At 35.9% G+C, this 25,570-nt stretch overlaps 1 protein-coding gene across 4 annotated transcripts in view; it reads right to left on the bottom strand.

The window, feature by feature from the left end:
• LOC115450156 (cytochrome P450 CYP12A2) overlaps window positions 1–25,570 on the bottom strand; it is a 32,201-nt gene that overhangs the window by 3,930 nt on the left and 2,701 nt on the right. Inside the window, exons 4-10 of one of the 4 annotated variants that reach the window (XM_030178135.2) lie at window positions 23,371–23,489; window positions 22,451–22,567; window positions 21,565–21,843; window positions 21,196–21,352; window positions 19,854–20,066; window positions 19,467–19,638; window positions 18,358–19,134 (exon numbers count right to left, since the gene is read on the bottom strand). In XM_030178135.2, the coding sequence (XP_030033995.1) occupies window positions 18,983–19,134; window positions 19,467–19,638; window positions 19,854–20,066; window positions 21,196–21,352; window positions 21,565–21,843; window positions 22,451–22,567; window positions 23,371–23,489 (1,209 nt within the window). In that variant the 3' untranslated portion in view covers window positions 18,358–18,982. Of the gene's footprint in view, window positions 1–128; window positions 242–1,563; window positions 1,698–6,306; window positions 6,435–7,187; window positions 7,684–15,243; window positions 15,372–18,333; window positions 19,135–19,466; window positions 19,639–19,853; window positions 20,067–21,195; window positions 21,353–21,564; window positions 21,844–22,450; window positions 22,568–23,370; window positions 23,490–25,570 lie in introns of those variants that run through there. The other 3 variants (XM_037441237.1, XM_030178138.2, XM_037441236.1) reach the window with 3 other exon arrangements.

Genomic DNA, 25,570 nt, shown 5'->3' with positions numbered 1-25,570 from the left:
TCAAATCCGTCGTATCGGTGTGGTGTTAATGATACGGTCATTCGGAACGGGCAAATGACTTGTATGTGGATATCAGGTCATTCATTCTATTGCATTGATAAAAGTGATAGAAGTGAGTAGATAGTTACTCCGTAATGAGTCCGGTTGGTTTTTGTTCATGATCTTTACTTTTCTTGTAGTATTTTCTGTAGTATTCCAGTGAGGGGAAACGAATTGGCATCCAGTTTTCGCCACGAAGGACCTAAAAGAATATTTAAAATGTTACAATTTGACATAGAAAGCATGATTTTAGTATGGTAACGCTTTAGTTTAGCTAAAATAGTTATTTTTATTATATAATATGAATTAATTAAAATATTTCAAATTTATATGTCGACCCTTTCTCGGAATCTGTGTTGAGAAAAACATCAAACATTCTATTTCAGATTCTAGAAAAAAAAACCCTTAAAAAAGGTATGGATACATCACATTGCAATATGCAATTGGATACCGAAAAAAATAATCACATAAAATTTTGTTTTGCGACATTTTCATTGCGAAACATTACATTTGTCGGCAATTAAAACCTGAATCATTTTTTTGTCTGAAACCGATTTAGGGGACTTCAACAATGTTATTATTTAGATGTAGTCTTAAGCTAGTAAAAGTGTTATTGAAAGTAGCTTATTATTATGAACCTGCCATCTTGATTAATTTGTTTTTCTTTATAGATCAATTATATAAGTTGTCGTAAGTTACGATTTGTGTTTGAAATATCGTTTGCGTTTGAAATGAATGAAATCGACAATATTATTACGAGCATTACAAAGTGAAAACTGATGACAACCTTGTAAATTTCGAATTCATAAATGAGTATGCAATTCTATCTATGACCTTATCCAAGCCATAAGGTTATATAATATATATATATATATATATATATATATATATATATATATATATATATATATATATATATATATATAATATATATATACTACTAGCTTTTGCTCGCGGTTTCGCCCGCGTGAAGGAGTTTTCCGGGATATTTTTTTTTCCGCCTTACTTGATATGTATCGTTAATAATGACCAAATTACACAAAATCATTATAAATTTTAGTCTGTGTATTAAACTGATGTATAACCAATATTACTGGTGAGTTTCATTCAAATCCGTTCAGTAGTTTTTACGTGAAAGAGGAACATATATACATCCATCCTCACAAACTTACGCATTTATATTAGTAGGATACCTTATGACTTATCAATAAGTAGTAATTTTATATGTCTTGTGTCATGCTGTGATTGTGTTTAGTGTAAATGTCAAAATGATAAAAACAAATACAGCGATAACATTATTCATTAGTTAAACAGAAATATATTTCATGTTTTACTATATCAGCTATTGCTAATACTTATTTTAAATTTAAATCGCTTGAATATGCAAAGATTGCATTAAGGCTATGAATTTTCTAGAAGGTTCACACACACGCGCTGAACTGCGTTGTACTGATATTTTGTGTTAGGGATAGTTTTTAAATGAAAATTTAATAACTCTAATTTTCACATTAAAATAAAACTTACTTGTGAAACGCTTTCCGCATCGAATAGGAATATTAACATATTCATGCCGACCATCCCATCAACTTTCACAATTGGTCCGTAGTTCTGGTACAGTTTGCGAGTAAAGTCAATGCCGTCTAACTTGTGGAACATGCCTGTTGGCCATGAAACATTTATTTACTAAATAAATATCTTTTCTGATCTTCTTTAAATTCTTACCCTGAGAGAAATCTACATTATGTATTCGCGAAGGCTTTCTACTTTTTTCCATTAACAGACTTTAATTCCAAAAAAAGTTCTAGGCTCAATAACACTAGTAGAGCCGAGATCAAGAGGTCTAGATACGGCGGCGTCGTGTGACAGATCAACCACTTCCCTACAATATGGTTGAGGAGGCCGATGGTAGTATATGCGTCATGCTCGTCAACGGGTGCTGTTTGTGTTGACTGTTCTGCTCCATTCGCTTACTATATCTAATTATTAGGGTTGCTAAGAGGAAATAATTATAAGCATAATAAAATATTTCATGATTCCTGAAAGGGTTGTGCGCTCGTATGGAAATTTAAAATTAATTTATTCCTTATTTTCCGAGCATATAAATGAACTGTTCTAAACAACAATATAAAAACCAATCATATTTTTTTTCTTCTCTTTATCATGTACTGTAGTCTATACCTTAAACAGATTTTGAAAAGAACAACATCACAATGCCTTGCTCGTTCTTCTCTGGTGAGAACTGCTTTCCGAACTGGTGGTAGATTTAATATTGGCGAAATCTAAATAATGTACAACATATTATGAGTTCAAATAAATCATTTCATTCCAGGTAATTGTTTTGTCTTGTTTAATGATAATAATCAGTCCTAAAGATGACGCAATATTTTCCGTGTTCAACTTTAAAATTAGCAAATAGATATATCAAAAAAAAATATGGCCTTCCCTTCAAATCAAATTGTTATTGCAATATGTTGCTCAAGTAATTCGTTAACAGTTTTACATTCCACTTTAAATTGATCGTACACTTCGCGACACTGATCTCCAATTATATGCAATAATATATTAACTTGTACTTTGTTGTCCTTCTATAAAAAAAAAGTTAAAAGGTAATATTATGTTTTTATATCACTAAAGAAATGTTGAATTTTTATTTATTTTGTTTATGAAAGGGATTGTAGGTAACTGTGTTTGTAAAATATAAATATAATGTGGGTAGGTAGACGGAAGAATAAAGTTAGTCTTGAGCACGCAGTGGTGTTTGATTAGCGCATAACCTTTACATATGTGAAGCGTTTTTTCCAACGAATTTTTGGGCCTCCGGAAATTACACTTACCATAGCAAAGGGGGCAGTGATCTGTCACTATGCGCTAGTTTTCTGTGAGACACTTATAATATCTGGTCTAGCCGGCTCGTACATGTATTCTATCTATCTATATACCAGCAATGTGTATAATTGGGGCATTCTATACCGAGGCAATTAGTGTTGCCCAAATGCAAGAACAAGACGAGACTTAGCCAGTCTTGGTCTTGGTCTTGCGCCAATACACCTGATCTTGGTCTTGGTCTTGGTCTTGCGCTCCCAGTCTTGGTCTTGGTCTTGGTCTTGGTCTTGCGCTCCCAGTCTTGGTCTTGGTCTTGGTCTTGCAGCAAGAGTCTTGCAAGTCTTGCAATTACCTATTAGTCTATTACTATTTATTAAAGTTTACTTTAAATCTTAGAAAAACGTATTAGAATTGGAACATTGTGAGCTTGAATTAACATAGCCATAGTAAAGATCAAGCAGATTAATAAATAACTGAAGATTTGATAAGAAATTCGAAAAATCAACTGACCTATATGTCGTTTTCCATGGAAGTAACTGTTTCTTAATAAACATTTATGATTTATAAGCTTACATTTGCTAAAACATGTAAAAAAAACAAATTAATTACAATAACTTGACTGTATTTTAAAGAACAATACTTATCTGTCTAGAAAGAGATTGAACCTTCAACTTATAAGAAATTTAATCAAAGAGTTTTACGATTTATCATTGTATCCCAAAGTAAAAATGAAAAATTATTATTAATATTTCCCAATTGGGACCCGAGTGGGGCCAAAGTGGGAAATCCCAAAGTAAAAATGAAAAATTATTGTTAACATTTCCTAATTGGGGCTTGAGTGGGATTTAAGTGGGAAATCCCAACGTTGAAATAGTAAATTATTGCTAATAGTTCAGCTTGAATAAATCTAACTAAGATAAACGAAAAAACAGAAACAAATATTAAACATTTAACCGCAATATTAGTAATATCATCTAGTTGATTCGATGTACATCAAATAAAGCGACGAATGTAATATTCCCGCTTGGACCAGTGGTAACGTGAACGACTGATGATCAAGAGGACCCGAGTTCGAGCCCAACTGACGACAAGGATGCATTCAACCAATAGTTCACTTTCTAATCGAAATATAAAGTTATAGTACCATCAGAGTCCGTAATTCAAAATTATTTTTGATTTTTTGAAATTTTAGATTTTTTATAAATTTAGATTGGGATCTGATGGGGATTTCCCAATTGGGCCCCATTTGGGATTTCCCAATGGGGGCCCATTTGGGATTTCCCAATGGGGGCCCAAGAGGGCTTTGCGTGACATCCCAAAGTGGGCCCCAAGAGGGAAGCCCAAGAGGGGCCCCATTGGTCGCACTTTTAAATTTCTAGTCGGGCTATCCTTACCATTTTATCCCAATCATAATACTACTTGCGTGATCAGTATAATGTATTCATTTTCATTCTAAGCACTCTGAAACTTATTTATTCTTTGGAACACCTGTAGGTACTCTTAAAATTCGAAATTATTTTGCATGAGTATACCTACGCCCTATGGCGGCAATCAAATAGTGTCAAATGTTATGATTTCGGCGTGGCGGCAACGATTGTTTTAGATTTCAAAAGAAGCCGCCGGCGCGTGTATCATAACCATGTACTTCCGAAAAGCGGCAAATTTCTTTGAGAAGTAAGTACAAAACCTTTGATGCCGCATTATCAAAGTGCCGATGGTTAAAACATAGCTATGCATGCACTCAGTTTGATTTTAATAGATATTTTTTATTCGCTATGTTTATGGTATTAGTCGTAATGCGCATAGGTCCAGTTTTTCATATTCTTTGATACAGTTTTTTGCGTCTCATAGAATTCCTAAGCGTACCTACCTATACACCGAACTGTTACACCTAACTACTCAGTGAAATAGCGCTAAGTCCTAGCTGCAAGACGCAAGAGTCTTGCAGGCTATGTCTTGTTCTTGCTCAAGTCTTGCACGGTCAGTCTTGGTCTTGGTCTTGCTAAAAATACGCGGTCTTGTTCTTGGTCTTGGTCTTGCAAAAACGCAAGAACAAGACCAAGACTGCAAGACCAAGACTGAATTTGGGCAACACTAGAGGCAATATATAGAACAATAATTTCAGCCCTGTAATATATACAGTCCCAATGCTGGGCATGGGCTTCCTTTATTACTGATAGGGATTAGGCCTTTGTCTAGTGTACTGGCGGATTGGTAGACTTCACACATTCTTAAAATTGTATAGAGAACTTTTTAGGTATGTAGGTTTCCTAAAGATGTTTTCCTTCACATTTAAAGCAAATGATAATTCACAAAGAAGACACACATAATTTTTAGAAAAGTCAGATGTGTGTGCCCTTAGGATTTGAACCTGCGGACATCAGTCTCGGCAGTCAGTTCAACACCCAACTAGGCTATCGCCGCTTTTTACATTTTTTTCAATTATTATATTCTACATCTAATAACTGTAAATATTAAGCTTTATTTTGTGTGACATGTAGGGTGAGTTGGGGAGATACATGCACGTGGAATTATGCGTGGTATTCTGTTTTAAGTGGAGAGGTATTGAGATGAGTATAAAAGCCCACGCAGACGAAGTTGTGGGCACAGCTAGCAGATAAATAGATAAATATTAGAGTCACCCTGTACCAATCCCATATATTTTATAATAGCGTAGTATTTGTTTTTATGCGTTTTGTGTGACGTAAACACGATTATAATCTTATTATTTGTATGTTTCCTGTTATACAATGATCTGCACGATACCAACTTTAATAGCCTATTTGTATGCTATAATTTATTCTAAACTAGGTTTCTCTCGCGGCTTTGCGCGCATGCAATAGTTTTTCCTGTAATATTTTTTCTCGAGATAAATGGATCTTTAACTTTTATCATACAAAATTTCATTGGAAACTGTTCTGAACTGTTTATCCTGTTCAGACAGACAGACAGGCAGATACGAGGGAGGGGGGGGGGGGGGTCGTTGAACTTTCTTTTATGAAATGTTGAGGACCAAGTGTTGTTAGTAGTTCGGAGACGGGCCGGACCAGACGGCACCGCGCAGGGACGGCTGCGGACGAAGACTTAGACACTTCCGTCGGAGCCGACGCTAATGCGCCGAAGGGGGCCACCGCGGAGTTTGAGTTGGTATGCCGTGCGTTATATATAGGGTTAGGGACTCGGCCTGGCGGTGGTCGGAAGATCAACATCAAATCCGGACGGCTAAACGCCTCAGTCGCCCCTCCACGGAGGCTGGGCGGTAGTAAGAAAGCACTTTCTCCGCGAATCCAAAAAAAAAAACAATTAGTAGTTGCGCTCTTGTATCTTTTCCAGAATAAAAGACCCATCGTGTATTTCTTCATGTTGGTCATAGCCATATAGAGAACAAAGCTTTATATCATTTTGTATTACATAAAGTAGATAAAAAAATGCGTATAAACGTACCGCCGGGTATGAAGTGTTGCAGAGACCCTAGTAAAGGCAGTGATGAAGGTCCCGGGATCTCCCTCCATGACTTGAGCTGAGCAGTCCCCTCTTCAACTTCCACCGCTGTGCTGTTCACTGTGATACTCCTAGACATATAGAAGAGGGTAAATAATAACAGAAGGTTGAGAAACGAACAGAAGAGTTGCCTGATGTGTTGTTCTGCTTCTCACATAGTCAGAGGAAATATAGAAATCTTTAAGGCTCGGATATATCGCTGATTCCACAAAATTAAATACAAAAAAGAAATCATTTAAAGACAATTATTTCTTGATATTTCTGCAAACGGCCGGTGAATGAATTATAAACGCTTAATAGCGTAGCTTCATTCCTTATATTATTTGTATTAAGGGGTTCTTCAAATATTACACACTAAATACCACATTTTACATCTTATGGACCAATTTTATGTCCCAATATTTACATCATATATTATGAATTCAAGTCAATCTTAATGATGATATTATAAACTCTTCCTAATACTATGGAGTAAGAAAACGAATATTTTTGAAAGTGTTTGGATATTTGTGAGAAGTAAAGTCAAAAGCTGAAGAGTTTTAGATTGAATACACGCGTGAAGGCACATGCATTAGCCATGTCCTGGATGAACATACGTTGAAACACATAGGCTACTTTGTATTTCGGTGATTAACTAGAGTAAAAAATAATAGATTTTTTAAAATCTGTTTATTTTTCAACAGATGGCGCTGGCGTCTTTCATATGGTGCTATGGACGAGTGCAATGATTTAGGGACTTTTTTAAAAGACGAAAAAGGCTTTAAAAAGGAGAAAGGTTGCGAGCAACACCTGGTAGTTACTTAAATCATTGAATCATCACTTACCGTACAAAGTGTGTAGGGGCCGCTACTAATCGCGAGCTACAAATCCGCACTCTATTCAAATACATCTTGCGACGATCACTCGCAGCACAACACACTACCGGCAACAAACACTCTAAGCAGAATTACCTTATCGCTCACTAACTCTCGTAAATAATAGATACCGTATCAACACTTAATGTGCTGTTGAGAGAGGAAAGTATGCAGGTGTTATGATCGTGATTATGAGATATAATTTGTCCGTCCGTTCTGTCCTCTAGGAGTTATTATTTTTGCGTATCAATTCCAGATCGTTGACAGTCATAGTTAAATGTTTTAAAGATTATTATTTTCTTCTATTGCCTTTTCTACTATAAAGTGGCGTCAGCACAACACTTCTTTTAGTATGAAAACACGATTTGACTTGGATAATGACTGTGTATATGGAAACTAAACAAAAGCCACGTCGCAAGTCCACGACACGCTCATTCAGAACCAGGGACTGGACGCAAATAGTCCGAATCCGACCTTGCCATTGTTATTAGTTTCCGTGTATCTAAATTGAGCTTGCCTGATAGTTTTTAGTCTCTATTACACCAGCATAGAGCTCACTTCACAGCGATTATTCCTTAATAGTTATCTAGTGTTGTTGCGTCGTGTTGGTTTATATCACGGTGGCGTGTGATTAGAGATTTTTTTTAATTTAACGAGGTTATTGAACTATTGACTTTTATGTCTAAACTCACGAACATTGATCGTTGCAAATTCTTTACGTCTTAGAAAATTATTAAAAAATCTTCTAACCGTGAATAACTTTACTATTTATATAAACCGTAGTAAAAACGACGTTATAGCATTTAATGTGAATGGAATAATAATTTTATTGCAAAGTAAGTACTCATAATGCATCAGCATGTAAATTGAGTGGGCACAGATTCCAACGCGACGGTAAACAAGTAATCATTATTTATTGATACCAGTGGCGGAGAGTGAAGTTTTCTGAAAGGGAATCTGATCTGCAAATCATTCCAATGATAATTTGTTTTTACATGAATATATAAACTAGCTAGTGTTCCAATGTACTCTGGATGCTAAATGTTTTTTAGGGATGTATTATAATATGATCTAAGTTTATGTTACCATAGAAACGAAGTCTGTTTGTGGTAAAAAGCAGTGATATCACCGGACCCCACGATACAGGCTTGCTTAGTGAAGGGACCGTTGTCAATACATTTATTAATTTCGTACATTACTGTAAAAATTCATACTTTGTATATTCGTTACGTATAGATCTTTTGTGTCAAATAACTTTTTTTTTGTATGGGCAAGGCAAAGTAAAATCCCTCTGCACCTGATTGTAAGTGGAGTGGCGTCCAATATAATGTCGACTGACGGGAGATGATTGCCCTTGCTAGTCGATACTATTATGCGGACACACTGACGTGGGTCAGTATGGCGGGTTTTAATATCTTGTGTACGGTGGTCGCTATCTGGGCGGATATAGAATATATCCTACCACCAGCCAATTTAAATGGAACAAGCATAATATTCTTATGTAATAGAGTAAACATTTATTAGTTTTGAAATTATATTTCGGGGAACAAAATTTATTCATAAAACTTTGTATAACAAGGAAAGTAGTTTTCGACGGAAACACTTCGATTTTGGAAAATTTCAATACAAAATCAAATTATAAATTCGAAACAAATTAATTCCTCAAAGTTAAAGTACTGGTGGGTATTTTATAATAGACTAGCTTCCGCCCGCAGCTTCGCCCGCGTGGATTTCGGGTTTCAAAAATGGAGAAGGTGCTCAATTTCTCGGGATGTTTTTTTTAATTTATGGTGGTATGCAGGTGGTCCGATTGTCCGGTCAGGGTCTGATGATGGGATCCTGGTGAAATCGAAGGAACTTTTAACCATTAAGGTTGCACACGAAATGACGGAAGCTTAAAAAATGGAGTAACTTCTCCCGTTTTCCCAACATTTTCCATCACTGCTATGCTCCTATTAATTGTAGCGTGATGAAAAGTATACTATAACCAGCTCAGGAGTATGAAAAATAATTGTACCAAGTTAAGTTAAAATCCGTCGAGTAGTTTTTGTTTCTATAACGGTTATACAGACAGACAGACAAAAATTTTACTAATTGCATTTTTGGCATCAGTATCGATCCCTAATCACCCCCAGTTATTTTGGAAATATATTTCATGTACAGAATTGACCTCTCTACAGATTTATTATAAGTATAGATATGCAAAAGTAGCTCAAAAATTGTCCATAACGAAAACATGCATTTTAAAGTAAAACAAAAGAAATAATATCGTGAAGCCAACCAAATAACTAATGATATATTAAATTTTGTGACTGTTCAATTTAGTCGGGTCCGCGATATCACTTTTGTTGAGTTTCAGAACGCGACATTACATTATTATATTCTGTGCTCCAACGCACACTGCTTTGATGTTAGGAACACACCTACATTGCTTAGACAACAGTGAACTTTATACAATAGCAATAAAGCTCAAATTGACTCTACGTATTAGTTAGAAAACGTTTGTATGGGAAATAGAAAAATGCTGTTTTGAGGATTTTCCCGGCAATTATACGAATTTTTCTCACCTTTTAAACCTTCCCTAGACCTCCACGAATAATTCAAGACCAAGATAAGATAAATCCGTTCAGCCGTTCTCGAGTTTTAGTGAGACTAACGAACAGCAATTCATTTTTATATATATAGATTTGGGTCAATTCATTTAAAGTGGACGTGCCCCACGATTTTATTTTAGTTTAATCAATGCATATGTTTAAAATTTGTATATTTCAAAAATGACATCTTTTGTCATAGGTGTTTACATAAATGTATATTGCATTTTTAGGAATTTATGTGACCATAGATATTTCCAGAAAGTGAGTAGGTTACGAGTTACTTTATTTTGAAAATATAACAATGTATACATATTGGTACCCATGAAATTATTTTTTAGCTTTTAGTACATTTATCTGCAACATAAAATCGTTTAACTTAAATTTTTTTTTACTTTTTTATTTAGCTTTTGTACATTTATCTGCAATATAAAACCGTTTAACTTAAATTTTTTTTTACTTTTTTTTCTGCTTTTTTTTGTTTTTATTTTTTGTAGAATTTGTTGTTACCATTTTGTTTCCACGAGGACTGGACATTTTTACGGTCGACCCCCCCAGAGGTCCAATAGAGGGGCAAGGCTATGTACAACAAGATGTGCCTGAATCTTGAGGGGAAAACGCTAACGACATATCATTTTTATCCACCCTAATGCCACACAGTCCTCGACAGGATACCAGATCTTGACTTGGGTGGAAGATTCATATTGTAATTTTGTATAGTATACTGTATTATACTTACCAAGCCCTTTATTTTGATACCCATATTGATGGGATTGAAAACTACACTATCCGCCATTTTGTAGCAGTGGCCATCTTTGATTTTGATTTTGTATAGTGCACTGAATTCTACTTGACAAGCCCTTTCATTTGATACCCATATTGATGGGATTGAAAAAAACTAAGTTGTCCGCCATCTTGTAGCGGCGGCCATTTTGGATTCACAATAATATTGAATATGGATAATTGTATTGTCATCAGAATCAAAGGCGTATACCAAATTTCAGATCAATCGGTTAACGGGAAGAGGGTTAAAGGACATTGTCGAAAACGGCCCCAGAACCAACATAGGTGTTACTTACACCATAATTATTTATGTATTTTTTTATATTATTTGCAAATATGTGTATAAAACGGACAAGCTGTTATATTCAAAACAATTATATAAAAGTATTGTATTAACTTAAAGTCAAAGTCGTCGACATGTTTACAGCTAATTGTCTATAGAGATGTACCGGTTCGATAAAACAATAAGTCTTAATACCGATAATTATTGAAACATGTTAATATATTCGATTTGTGAAGCGATATTTTCTTTAATTATTATAATAATATTTAATCGAGCAGTGGATGCGTCTCAAATAAATAGGCAGTTAGTTTAAGGACTAAATTAATTATAGGAAGATCAAGTCGTGTTTAAAAAAGTTTTTTTGTTTAATCCATATTGATTTACTTTGATTAATTAGATTCTATATTAGCGACCCGCCCTGGCTTCGTACAGATAGCAGAGCATAATATGTTATGCGAACATTTATTTTTCTGTCGCACAAAATATTTATGCATTATACATATAAAAAGTAGCGTTCTTCGTTCTCCCTCCATCCCGGAGCCTCAAACTCTCTCCATATCAAATTACTATCAGATCCGCCCGTGTAAAAGTTTTTCCGGGATAAAGGTCCCGCTAAATATTATTCCGAATAAAAAGAATCCTATGTTGAACAAAATCGATTTTAGAATAAATGATCGATATTGTCGATCCGGAATCTAGTCGAGTAGCATCCCTAATTCTTACTTCATTGTTCAATTCAACGTCACTCACACTTCACTCATCAGAGAAATAAAAACTAGACTCTCACTCAAAGAGAATTATATATGGAAAATAGTGAGACTATTTCATTGACGATTCGGCTATTCTAACAGACTTTGACAGCAATTGATTGCGATATCGACATACTCTGGCTGTGATATCTGGACTTGGTGAACTGCTGTAACAATTTACCTGGCATTGATAACGGATACGAAATGGAAAGTGCTTTTTGCATTAATTGTGGCTCTGCTTGCGGCTCCATGGTATTGAAGAACGAGCAGATTCGCGATTGTATACGATTGTATACAACAATGAACAGCGCCTCATTAGGTAAGCACCTTTTTCTTTAATCACACCAGTTTAACTGCCGCCAAACTTCTAGTTCGCTCTTCAGTTCCTGTTCTTGGTAACGGCGTGGAGACAGGGAACAAAGCACACTTGCCCGGCGGCAGGGAACAGAGCACTGACAGTCCGTATACTACCTACTACACACGGTAACATATAGCTGACTTAAGAGCAAACTAGAAAGAATGTTATTAATTAAAAAATGTGTGTCATGAGTTTAAAAGTTTCTCTACATTTTATTCAGCTGGAAGATTTGAATACATAAATCTGCTTTCCGTGTGACATAATATTAATATATTGCCATTCTAACTTGAGCATAATGAGTGAAATGCAGGAATAAACATTTTGTTTTTCAGGTTAAAGCTCTTAATCTTATATGTACAGCATGTTGGGCCATGGCCCGAAAGACCATACATACTTCAGCTATAACAAATCCTAGTAGAAGCTGCGTGCTCTGTAATATAATGTTGGAATTCCGGACTCGCTCACATCAAATAATGTCATTAAGGACAAATACTCCACATCATGTTAGAAATATCATTGTAGAAAGACTTGCACCATTGGAGTAACATATAATGAAATGTATTATTAATTTAATAAATATGGTGATTGGTAAAACGGATTTGATAAATAATACCATAACAACAACCCTCCTGCACTACATTTAGATAATATTTTATATAACAATGTAGATGATGAGGAAATAAGTAATATGAACTGAAAATATTTTTTTATTTGTTTTATTTAATCTTACATGCCCTAAGAGTCTACCAAAAGTGTGTAAAATCTGCCATGCTTTTAATGAAGCGTGAATGCTCAACAGTGCGCCTCTGCTTGCCTCTTCGGGCAATATGGGCGTAATAACTGATGGTGTTTTTTATATTTATATGTATATATAGAAAATACATACATTCTGAAGGGCAAGTACTGTAAGAGGATATAAATACTACATAATTAGGTACCCTTTTACTATTAGAAAATTATATAAATCAAGTCTTAAAATAAACTTGTTAAAGTAAAAAATAATCATATACCTAAATAGTGATGAATCTTTAAGGCTTTGATATATATCGGATACTTATATCAATAAAAAGCATATTTAAAGCGTAAATGATAGGACTTTAAATCTACCTTGAACATTGAAACACTTTCAATGTTTACTATCAATTATAACCTCAAAATCTAATAGATTTTTTTGGATTATTACGATATCCCAGCTTGTCCGTTTTATAAATAATATGTTATGAGAATTTATTAATGATTCTAAACATTACAAACATTTTTCAATTGTTGTTGGTTCCGGGGCAAATTATGTATGGGCACAGAACAATGTCCTTTCAATTACTAAATTTGACCCAAACAAACCAACAAACGGGGTGAGCTAAATAAAACCGTTTAATAATAAACCGTTTAATAATTAAAAAGGACATAAATCTGCAGAGACGCGCTGAACTGCATTGGGCCGATATTTTGCGTTAGAGATAGTTTTAAATGAAAATTTAATAACGTTAATTTTAACATAGAAATAAAACTTACGTGTGAAACGCTCTCCGCATCAAATAGGAATATTGACATATTCATGCCGATCATCCCATCGACTTTCACAATCGGTCCGTAGTTCCGGTACAGTTTGTGGGTGAAGTCAATGCCGTTTAAGTTGTGGAACATGCCTGTTGACAATGATACATTTATTCACTAAATATCTTTTCTAATTTTTTTTAAAATCATACCCTGAAAGCATACATTAGGTATCCGCGAAGACTTTCTACTTGTATCCATGAAGAGACTCCAATTTCATAAAATGGTCTAGGATCAATAAAATAAAAATTACCTTGTATGATGATTATAATCAGTCCCAAAACTGATGCAATATTTTTCCGTATTCAACTTTAAAATTAGCAAATCGGTATATCAGAAAAATATGGCCTTCCCTTCAAATCAAATTGTTATTGCAATATGCGAAGCGTTTTTTCGAACCAATGTTTGGGCCTCCGGAAATTACACTTACCATAGCAAAGGGGACAGGGCCGGTTCACCGGCAATGTGAATAGTAAGTAGATTTTTGTCTGCATTTATCAGTGTTAAGTACTTACTTACCTATAAAATAAAAATCATTATTGTGTTTTTTTTACGACGTATTCTGCTTGTTCCTTGGCTTTGATAAAGTGATGTTATAGAATTTTTCTATTTGGTCAGGTTAGGTTGCAATTGAGCTGAGCGAGCAGGGAAACCGTGGCAGCGACCAGGGAGCGTTATAAATAAATATATAATTATACACATCCTTTTATACTTATAGTCGACTGTGTTGTGCTATTGTATAGAATGTCTGCCCAAAGTATTAAATAAATAATATGCCATAGATTCCCTAAACGTTTCAGGCTTTTATACATTGCCTATGAATTGTATAGAATACCTGGTTATACAGATTGCGGGTAACATAAACATATAGTACGTAATAAAATCGTAGAATTACTGTGTCTATATCTATATTTAATATGTTCGGAAAAAATTCAGGAAAACGCGAGGTAAATAGCGGTACCAGAGCGTAAAACAACAAATTGTGGAATTTTATCTGTTTATTCAAATGTTTATTGGCGTATCACACCAAAACCAATTAGTATATTCAACGTCTAATAGCTGTAAATATAAAGTTTTATTTTCTTTGACATATAAGGTGAGTTGGGGACGCACGTGAAAGACGGACCAGATACGGTGCCCGAATTCTGTTTTACGGGCAGTTGTATTAAAAGGGGTATAAAAAGCTTAAATAGATTTAAACCCTCACAGACGAAGTTGTGGGCACAACTACTAGATAAATGGATAAATATTAGAGGCACCCTGTACCAATCCCAAATTTGTATGCGTTATGACGTGTGACGTAAACACCATTATAATATAATTTTGTTTATGCTATATGTGTACCTACACTTATACAACTATCTGAGCGATACCAATTTTGATAGCCTATTTGTATGCTATATTTTTTTTAAATTGAATTATTTTTCCGGGATAAATGTCCTGCAAATTTTTTCTCGGGATGTCACTCCCGGGTTCTGAAACTTTCACCATACCAAGTTTCATCGAAATCTGTTTAGTAGTTTTTGAGTTTATCACGTTCAGACATACAGACAGATGCCAATGCCATTTTCCACGGGACAAACATAAAAAAGCTTGTTGTTAGTAGTTGCACTATCGTATCTTTTCCATAACAAAAGATTGAGGAAAAATCTTAATTTAATGATGCTATACTCAAAGTAAATAAAAATAATATGTGTATCAAACGTACCGCCGGGTATGAAGTGGTGCAGAGACCCTAGCAAGGGCAGTGATGAAGGGCCTGGGATCTCCCTCCATGACTTGAGCTGAGCAGTCCCCTCTTCAACTTCCACCGCTGTGCTGTTCACTGTGATACTCCTGGATATACGAAAGAGGGTAGATAATAACAGAAGGTTGGAAAACGAACAGAAGAGTTGTCTGATATGTTGTCCTACTTGTAAAGGCATTATAGAATGAAATTTTTCTTGACATTTCTGCAAACTATCGATAAATGCATTTTAAACGTTTTGTAACGAAGCCTGTTTTCTCATATTATTTGTTAATGGTTATAAATCACGTACCATAGTGTTTTTATATCTATAAGTCAGTAACAGCTGAAGGGATGGGGATGAAATACAGACGTAAAGGAACACGCATAAACTATGTCCTGGATGAATGCACGTTGGAACACATGGCTACTTTATATTTCGGTGATTCGCTCGCGTGGAAAATAATAGATTTTTAAATTTGGTTCTTTAAACAGATGGCGCCGGCGTCGTTCAGGTGGTGCTATGGGTCGGTGCAGTGATTTTGGAACTTTAATAAAAGACGAAAAAGGTTTTTGACTGTGTAGGTGGCGTAATTGTACTGCATGCGCGGTCCGACAGTGCTCTGAGGTTCTGGGTTCGAATCCCGGGTCGGGCAAAGTGACATTTGGGTTTTTTTGCTCAGTATCAGCCCGGAGTCTGGAATTTGTGCCCGATATGGCGATAGGCTCGCCCCTTATCACACATATTTGGCGAAAAGTGGGAGCCCTGGTTGCGTCTTTGCATATCCCTTCGGGGATAAATGAGTGACGTGTGTGTAAAAAGGGCTTTAAACGCGGAGGACACCGCGAGCAACACCTGGTAGTTCTTAAAAACTCTTACCGTACAAAATGTGAAGGGGCCGCTACAAATCGCGAGCTACAAATCCGCACTCTATTCAAATACATCTTGCGTCGATCACTCGCAGCACAATACACCGGCAACAAACAATGCAAGCAGAATTACCTTATCACTAACTATCTCTTGTAAACAATAGATACCCGATCAACACTTTTTTGTTTAGAATCCGTCCGTTCTGTCCTTTAGCATTTATTATTTTTGGGTATCAGTTCCGGATCGTTGATAGTCGATGATTGGTAAATATTTTTAACCTGTTCTTCTATTGTCATTTTTAGTTCAAAGTGGCGTCGCGTCGGCACAATATTTTTTTTCGTATGATAACACGATTTGACTTAAATAACGGCAGTGTATTCGGAACGTTGCATCTTCAACTTTTATTTATGTGCTGCTAACTGCTGCACTCCTGGAAATATTAAATACTTTACTTCGCGGCGATTCCTGTGAGACATCAGACAGTGGTAGGTATTTCAAAAAATAATCGCTGAAAATCAGTGTCAGGTGAACCTTTCAAGTGGCAGGCGCTGTGCCTGTGGTCGTTTTGCCCATGTTTTATCCTACGGGAATAAATACCTGGGGTATAAGAGCATGCTGTATGCCTTTTTATGTATATTCTTTGACTTTTTAATTAGTTTATCATGTATTATGTATTTATCTGTTTTTTATTTTATATCACAACAAACATACATAATATTAAGTTTCTTTACCGTAGTGGTGGCCCAAGGACTACATAATGCCACTTTTCTTGATTTTTTCACACTTCTTCCACTTTCAATCATAATTATTAATCAATGTATTTTGGAACTGTTCTTTACTAAGACTTACAGATATCTGACATTCAAAGGTTTGATGCTGTGGACCCCTACCGACTCCTCCATCTACACTCGCATTATATTTCTTCTTTGTCACTAGCTAGCATCCATTTTCTCAAAATGTCCAATGCACTTCAGCTTACCCTTCTTAATTTTGTTTACTGCATCGTTTTTCACTCTGCACATATCCAGCACCACAGTCTTCCGCATTATATCATTCACTTATGTTTAATTTGTTAATATTATTTGTATTGTAACTGCTTAGTGTCATCTGGTACTGGGAGAGTAGCCAAATATATTTATTTAAAACTTAACGAAAAAATATCTCTAATGTCTGTAGTGTGTCTCTCATTTATGCCATGTTTTTAACCATCACATCCTATACTTTTGGCAGAAGGGTTACCTTTATAAGGGTTTCATCAGGGTTCTTTTCGGGATAAGTTAAAAACTCTAAAATTACTGTTACATCGGCTTATAATCGACTTCTTACATAAGATCGATGTTTGCATCAAAGATTTTACTCTACTATTATTTATTTGGATTAATGTGCATTACTTAATGATTAAACCTTTTCGTTATAAGGTGTAAGCCGTAAAGGGGCTAACCAAAAGAAAATGTTAATGAGAAAACCGATAATTTGGTCTGATAAATGGGCACCTGGTTTCAAGAGTTGTTTGCGAAGCGTTCTTTTAATATCCATGTTAAAAACATTGCTCTAATTCTAATAAAAGGAACTACTGCATGATTAAAAAATTGTTTAAAATGAATTCATCAATGGAACGCGGCGGCTGAATACTCTGGACCTTATGGTATATTTACTGTAGTCTCAACAATATGCCGGTCTATCTCAATGAGTGGTAATAGACTAATCCCAAAAATAGTATCGGAATGAACTGTTGCACCGAGATTTTATCATATTGCCTCGGTGGCGTACTTGTATTGCTTCCGCTGCACGACCATTTTTCTGTGGTCTCGGGTTGGAATTTGGGTATTTCTGCTAGGTATCAAGGTGAAAGTCTGGAATTTGTATGCTCTGGTTGCAACTTCTGCCTACGTGAGAACTTGGCCTAATAATGAAAACATTCAAAATAAGAATTGTTTGGCGACAAAAATAATTTACTGAATTAAGAAATTAGATATGTTGTGATCTAGCGTAATATATAACAATAAATCGGATAAATATTACGTTATAGTTTTTTGTTGCCTTGGGAAATATGTAGTGGGCCATAATTGGAACAATTCTTTCGAGTGGACTAAAATGTTATGAAAACATAAATATAAACAAAAAACAATAAAACTTACCTATGATTCAACCTCTAACAGAATAATTTGGTATTTTGTTGAAAATAAAAATAATGCAAGGTATTTTAAATTTCTTTTATTTTAAAATTTTGAATGGATATAATAACCTTGCCACAATCACCACGCACTATAAAAAAAAATATAGATGTTTTCAAAATGATAATACCTTATAACCATTTGCAGATGTAATTCCATGTGTGGTCGCAGACGCATAAACCTGTATAATTAGCTATGTTTAGTAAAGTTTTAGTAGAATTTTTAAAACTGGGCATTGGTAGGAAGCGGGCTATATTAGATCATCCTTTTGTTTTTCTTTTACTACTTATCTAATTAATAAAATCATAATATAATAAATAAATCCTTACGACAGTGTGTTAGACAAAACTTGATCATTATCACCGGTCACAGCGTGATTAATATTCAACACAGGTCTCACCGAAAGATTTACAAACGGACCATTTGACACTGTTGGATAATTAAATCAGTCACGCAGAACAAGTGACCGCCACAATTATTACTTCAAGAATTTATTGCAAAAATCCTTCAATGTGGCTAGTCAAATTGTCAAGCTCTATCTGAATATCTTTTTTTAATTCGAAAGTAAGTTAATCGAGTTACTCAGGTCAGATATTTTCTCATGCATTATAATATTTTTAATTTAACAAAATATATCAACAGTGAAATAAAATATCGAATTGAAATAACGAGGTTCTCAAATGTCTTTGAAAACAAAATTAAAAGGTCCCTTGACGTAATTAAGCGCGGTTTGAACTACTTTCGGCGGCGGGCCGAACCACTCCACGTTAAAGTTCTCCACGACCCGAGCAAGGAACGTTTCCACTTCCAGCTCTGCGATGCGACGACCTGGAAATATAATAACCATTAAAGTAATTCTTTGATCCATTTCTAATGCAAGTCATGCATGCAAGTCAAGAATAGATGGATATATTTCAGTACCAACATTACAGACTAACTATAACTAACCATGAACTGATGATGGGAAAACGGAATTTGAAAAGAAGGCTGCGAAATTCTAAACGGCTTCTGCACTTGAGTACAGTGTAGAGATATAAACATGGCGGATTTGTTACTATCGCAGTGTCACTTTTCACATGTAATATCGCTTCTAAGCTTTCTTGCTGTATGTGTCTCACTCAGCTATATTTACTAAATAAGACTCGTAAGTAAATGTTTACCTATACACATGCGAACTCCGAAGCCAAATGGAGAATGGGCGAAAGGATGCGCATTGCCGTGGTACAGAGGGTCGTCTTTATCGGCCACCCAACGTTCTGGGATGTACTCTTTAGGTCTCGGGTAGTATTGCTCCATCAGTGACATCTCTTGATGAGAGAAAACAATTTCCATCTGTAAATATAAATATTTTTTTATTCCAGGTAATCTCATTCAAAACTAGCGTTGCAATGTTCTAGGTTATACTGCAGCATGCACCGGAATCAGAGGCGGTTTGGGCACAAACATTGCGTACATATTCTAAATGCATTTTATACATTGTGTGATAGAAGCGAGTGATATAAAATTTGTAATCTAGCTATTGAACACTATACTCCTAAGTTACTTACGTCTTTTGGTATGTGGTAGCCAAGTATGTTGTACTCTTTGGTAGTTCTCCTCGTGTTGCCAGACACAACTGGCATTACCCTCATGGACTCTTTGATGCACGCTTTCAGGTAAGGTTTTTTTTCTGATTTCGATAGCAGTTCCTCTCTCAGTTTCTGTTGTTTCTCTGGGTGCGTCGCGAGGAGGTACAGCGTGGCCGTCATGGTGTTAGCAGCCTAATGGAATAGAACATTGATTTGTTACATTTATATTTAGTTACAGACTCGTCTAGTTCGTATACTATGTCTCCGTCGTGAGGTGACCGTAACAAGTAAAGACTGTGTTATTAATGACTAGCTTCCACCCGCAGTTTCGCCCGCGTGGATTTCGGACTTCAAAAATGGAGCCGGTCGCGAACGTTCGAGAATGTTCGTTTTACGAAGCTACTCGCTACGTGATTCGCTAGCTTCTAGGTGCCAAGCAAGCCTGCCTGTGCGTTTGCGACCTTATATATATACAAAAATAATCCTTATAACATGATTCAGTATTCACGCGTGATGACTTATTATTAGCGTATTTCATGTATAACATTGGTGTTTCTATACCGATTTCTATGATTCTTTTTTATGGAATATTTAATAATGTTAACTTTTTTAATGAGGGATGACTGAGAGTGTTATAAACGTAATAGTAGACAAATATAATGAGAAAGCTTCGAACTGCTAAGCTATCGGGAGTTACACGTGTTATTGTTAGTCAACCATAAAAGATAGACATATGCTGTCGTGGGATATTTTTTATATAATTTTAAGGAGAACATTTCCGTCATACGTGATTTCTGTGTAGCTTTAACCATTAAGGTTGCACACGCGACGGAAGCTTAAAAAATGGAGTAACTTCTCCCGTCTTCCCAACATTTCCCTTCACTGCTCTGCTCCTATTAATTGTAGCGTAATGAAAAGCATACTATAACCAGCACAGGAGTATGACAAACAATTGTACCAAGTTTCGTTAAAATCCGTCGAGTAGTTTTTGTTTCTATAACGGTTATACAGACAGACATACAGGCAGACAGACAGACAGACAAAAATTTTACTAATTGCATTTTTGGCATCAGTGTCGATCCCTAATCACCCCCTGATAGTTATTTTGGAAATATATTTCATGTACAGAATTGACCTCTCTACAGATTTATTATAAGTATAGATAAAGTTTATTTTTTAAAGTTCTGATACTCTAAAAAGACTTCACTGCACTTGATGTTAGGCGAAGTGAGGGTTAAAGATATCGTGGACTAGCAAATATGATGTGTGTCGGGCGGAATCACATGAAAAATCTAGTCTAGTATGCTATAAAGTAACTTACTGTATCTACACCACCGAATAGCAAGTCACTGGCCATAATGTATGCAAACTGTTCATTGATATCCATCAGTTTTTCAAGTACGCCTTTCTCGTTGCTCGATTTTCCTTTGTTTGTTTTTAATTCTTCCATTGCTTGTTGAATGAAATGTTTTGATAGACTGTAATGAAATACAATAATTATAATATTTTAAGATTAGTTAACAGTTTAATATCCTTCTACAGCTGTTTAAAATTCCTTAAAATCATTTTGAAAAATGGGTAGATGGTGCTGAATGACTATCAGATACAAAGGACCTTCGCTAGTGCCTGGCTGTGGGGCGGCACCTACCGGGTTTGTATCATTTAAGTATTATTATCTTTCTTAACATACTTTTCGTGATCTTCGTAAAGTTTCATCGCTTTCTTGAATTTTGGTGTAGTGATGTACTTCCAAATGCTTGGCTTGAAGTCCAAGTCTTCGGCGATAGTGAAGAAGTCATGGACGCACTGGATCAGTCTCTTGGCTGGCGAGTCTTCACTCAGTGTCGGGTCAAAGCAATTCAGCCTTGTACCGAGGGCCACTACAGCGATGGACTCCAGAGCCCAAAGATTCATCTCCACGCCGAAATTCCCACGAAGCATATTGTTTTCGTCGCGTAAAGATCTAATTCTAATGGGTAGATAAAATATTAAACGAGGTAATTAAAAAATGTAGTTGCTGATGGGGAGGCCCCCAGTAGTAGCCAATGTAAATATGTAAGTATTCCGAGATCGGGTTGTGTATTATATCCGGTTCCTGATAGGCCGGTATAATTGTGTCAACTGGCGATGCACCTATCCAGAATTTTTTATAGCGTTTTCCAATTCCTTCTGTTTATTTGTCCGGATAAAAGTAACCTACACATTAATCCAAGAAATATTATACTTTTTCCATCCAAATTCGTTAAGTGATAACGATATTTATTTTTAACAAACAATTAAACGTTTTCACAACCATTCGAATATGTAAAAATATTAATATTAGTAAGGAGTATTTTCATTGTAAAACTATATGAAGTCAAGAAGTAATGAGGATAATATAAGGCCGTTTTCAATCTAATCAAACAATTCTGATTTTAATCTTCGGTCCAATCCCGATAATAAACCAAAGAAAATAAGTCTTTTGTAGGCATGTTAAAAACCATCTGTTCCGATTGGTCCATTTTGGGATTAAAAAAAGAGATTGGGATCTTATATTGAAAATGGGCACAGGACTACTTTGCACGATTGATACATACCTGGCGACCATATCCTGGGCGACCTGATCTATCGCAGTCGTGTACAGTTTTATAATTTTCGGCTGTAACATCACGGGGTTCACGGCGGAGCGGAATTCCCTCCATGGCTGAAGATGTCTACAAATATTTTATAAATGTAATATTATTTTAGAATACTAGGGAACCCGTGGTGTACCGCATTGTGTTGATAATATTATTCAAAGGAATGAGTAAGTATAAAGCAGAAGTTGAACGCATATCAAGTCCAGTGGAGTATTTATACGTAGTTTCCAATTAATGAATGCAGACAAAAGCTCAAATTAACGATCTCGTTTCAGCGAGTATTAGGAAGCGAACTGTGTACCATAATCAGAACCGGAGATATAGAGAAAGAAGCTATAAAACATAAGAAAGCAGCAGCAAATGTTGTTCAGTCGTGAAAGCGTAACAGACAGAGATACTTTTGCATCATAATATAAGTATGGATTTTGCATCATGGTGACTTGCGATCTTCTCCTATACAGATCACAATCAAGAATATTTTGTATCTCGCACGAGCTCGTATGGTAGGCGTAGACAAGTTAAAAGCACGCGTGCATATCGGCGACGCATATTATCATCATGTTATGGACGCATATTTGCATGTGTGGTGCTACAAAACCATGTTTCGCAGTGTCTGTGAGCTCTGATACAAAAGACGTCTCATATTGAACTTGTTCTGTCAGTAATCAAATAAATTTTGATGATATGGTTCGGATAATGAAGGTGGATGTCGAGACGTACACAATTATACATGGATAAGATAAGTAAGTTATCGTGTCCGATCAAATCCATCGTATCGGTGTGGTGTTAATGATACGGTCATTCAGATCGGGCAAATAATATATATGGATATCAAGTCATTCACTCTATTGCATTGATAAAATTGAGCAGATAGTTACTCCGTAACGAGTCCCGTTGGTTTCTGTTCATGATCTTTACTTTTCTTGTAGTATTTTCTGTAGTATTCCAGTGAAGGGAATCCGGAACGAATTGGCATCCAGTTTTCGCTGCGAAGGATCTAAAATTACATCAGAAAAGTTACAATTTAAAATATTACTGTAGGTCTCACATATGTGGGAGTCCGCCTGGGTAGGTACCACCGCAATGTCTATTTTTGCCGCTATGCTGTAGCATATAGTCACTGTTGTGTTCCGGTTTGAAGAACTTTGTGCCAGTGTAACTGTGTATCAGTGTACTGGACATAATAAGACTTAACATCTTATGTCTCAGGATGGCAAGCGCATCTCGCGCGCTCGCAGTAATCTCGCGGTAATGGAATCTCAGGGCTAATCATGCTCGTTATGCAGTTTTTGCCAGTTTAACTCGTACAAACACCATGACTGCAGTTTTTTACTCACGTGTCTAGTAGTTATTACGTACGAAAGGATCTTGATTGCTAACCTTGAAGGCGTTAGTGACTAATAGCGAGGAGCCCGATAAATATTTACTATGCTTTATGTTAGAAACTAAATTGTATAATAGAGGTTTAATGTTTGTTATGTCTGCTGTGTTCGGTTTCATTTAAAAAGGAAAAATGTTCTTGATTCTGTCAATGAATACTTTATGGTTTTTATTTATGTCTATAGTCATCAGATATTTTTTTCTTTGAATGACGAGACGAGCTTGTTGTTCGCCTGATGGTAAGCGATACGACCGCCCATAAGTAATAAAAACACCATCCAACCCCTTGAATTACAAAGTATTGTTTGGTATTCCACCGTGCTAGCCATCCTGAGACAAAATATGTTAAGTCTTACTATGTCCAGGGGCCTTATTCTCTATCCCGCACGTTATTTTAACGGTGCGTAACAAGCACGCAACACAACGCATCATGTTTAGGACTATAGAAATGTGGCTTACAGAATACCATTCCACGCATATTTCTCGGAGATAACATGACACGGCCGCGTTACGCGTTTACACTACCATACAGAATAAGGGCCCAGTTGTTGCATTGGCTACAATGAGATGGAACGTCAATTTGGATACATTGGTTAAAATTATGCATCTTAATGAAAAAATATGTGATCTTTATATGTCAATGTCGTATTGTGGATTGTAAACGTTGATTTATTAATATTTATTTTTATAATATACTAGCTTTTGCCCGCGGCTCCGCCCGCGTTATAAAGTTTTTCAGGCTAAAGTTTTCCGTTATAAAAGTAGTAGTTTCCCGGGAGCCTCTCAAACTGTCTCCATACCAAATTTCATCTTAATACGTTGAGTAGTTTTTGAGTTTAACACCTTCAGGCAGACAGATGCAGCGGGGGACTTTTGTTTTTATAATATATTTTTTAGAACTTTTTAAGAGGAATAATCCCGTCATACATCATTGTTGCATAACTTTAACCGTTTACGCAGCGCACGCAACGGAAGCTCTCAAAACTAATAATTTTTCCCCGTTTTTGCAACATGTTTCATTACTGCTCCGCTCCGATTGGTCATAGCGTGATGATATATAGCCTATAGCACTCCAGGAACAAAGGGCTATCCAACGCAAAAAAAATTTTTCAGTTCAAACACGGTAGTTCCTGAGATTAGCCATTACTGCTCCGCTCCTATTAGTCATAGCGTGATGATATATAGCCTATAGCACTCCAGGAACAAAGTGCTATCCAACACAAAAATATTTTTTCAGTTCGATCTGATAGTTCCTGAGATTAGCCATTACTGCTCCGCTCCTATTGGTCATAGCGTGATGATATATACCCCATAGTACTCCACCAACAAAGAACTATCCAACACAAAAATATTTTTTCAGTTTGAACCGGTAGTTCCTGAGATTAGCCATTATTGCTCCGCTCCTATTGGTCATAGCGTGATGATATATAGCCTATAGCACTCCACGAACAAAGGGCTATCCAACACAAAAAGAATTTTTCAGTTTGGACCGGTAGTTCCTGAGATTAGCCATTACTGCCCCGCTCCTATTGGGTATAGGCGTGATGATATATAGCCTATAGCACTCCACGAACAAAGGGCTATCCAACGCAAAAAGAATTTTTCAATTTGGACTGGTAGTTCCTGAGATTAGCGCGTTCAAACAAACAAACAAACAAACAAACAAACAAACAAACTCTTCAGCTTTATATAATAGTA

The sequence above is a fragment of the Manduca sexta genome, chromosome 22, assembly GCF_014839805.1.
Source record: "Manduca sexta isolate Smith_Timp_Sample1 chromosome 22, JHU_Msex_v1.0, whole genome shotgun sequence".
In the NCBI taxonomy this organism is placed as follows: Eukaryota; Metazoa; Arthropoda; class Insecta; order Lepidoptera; family Sphingidae; genus Manduca; species Manduca sexta.
Note: the sequence above shows the minus strand (reverse complement) of the source record. Positions and strands in the feature narration are given on the sequence as shown.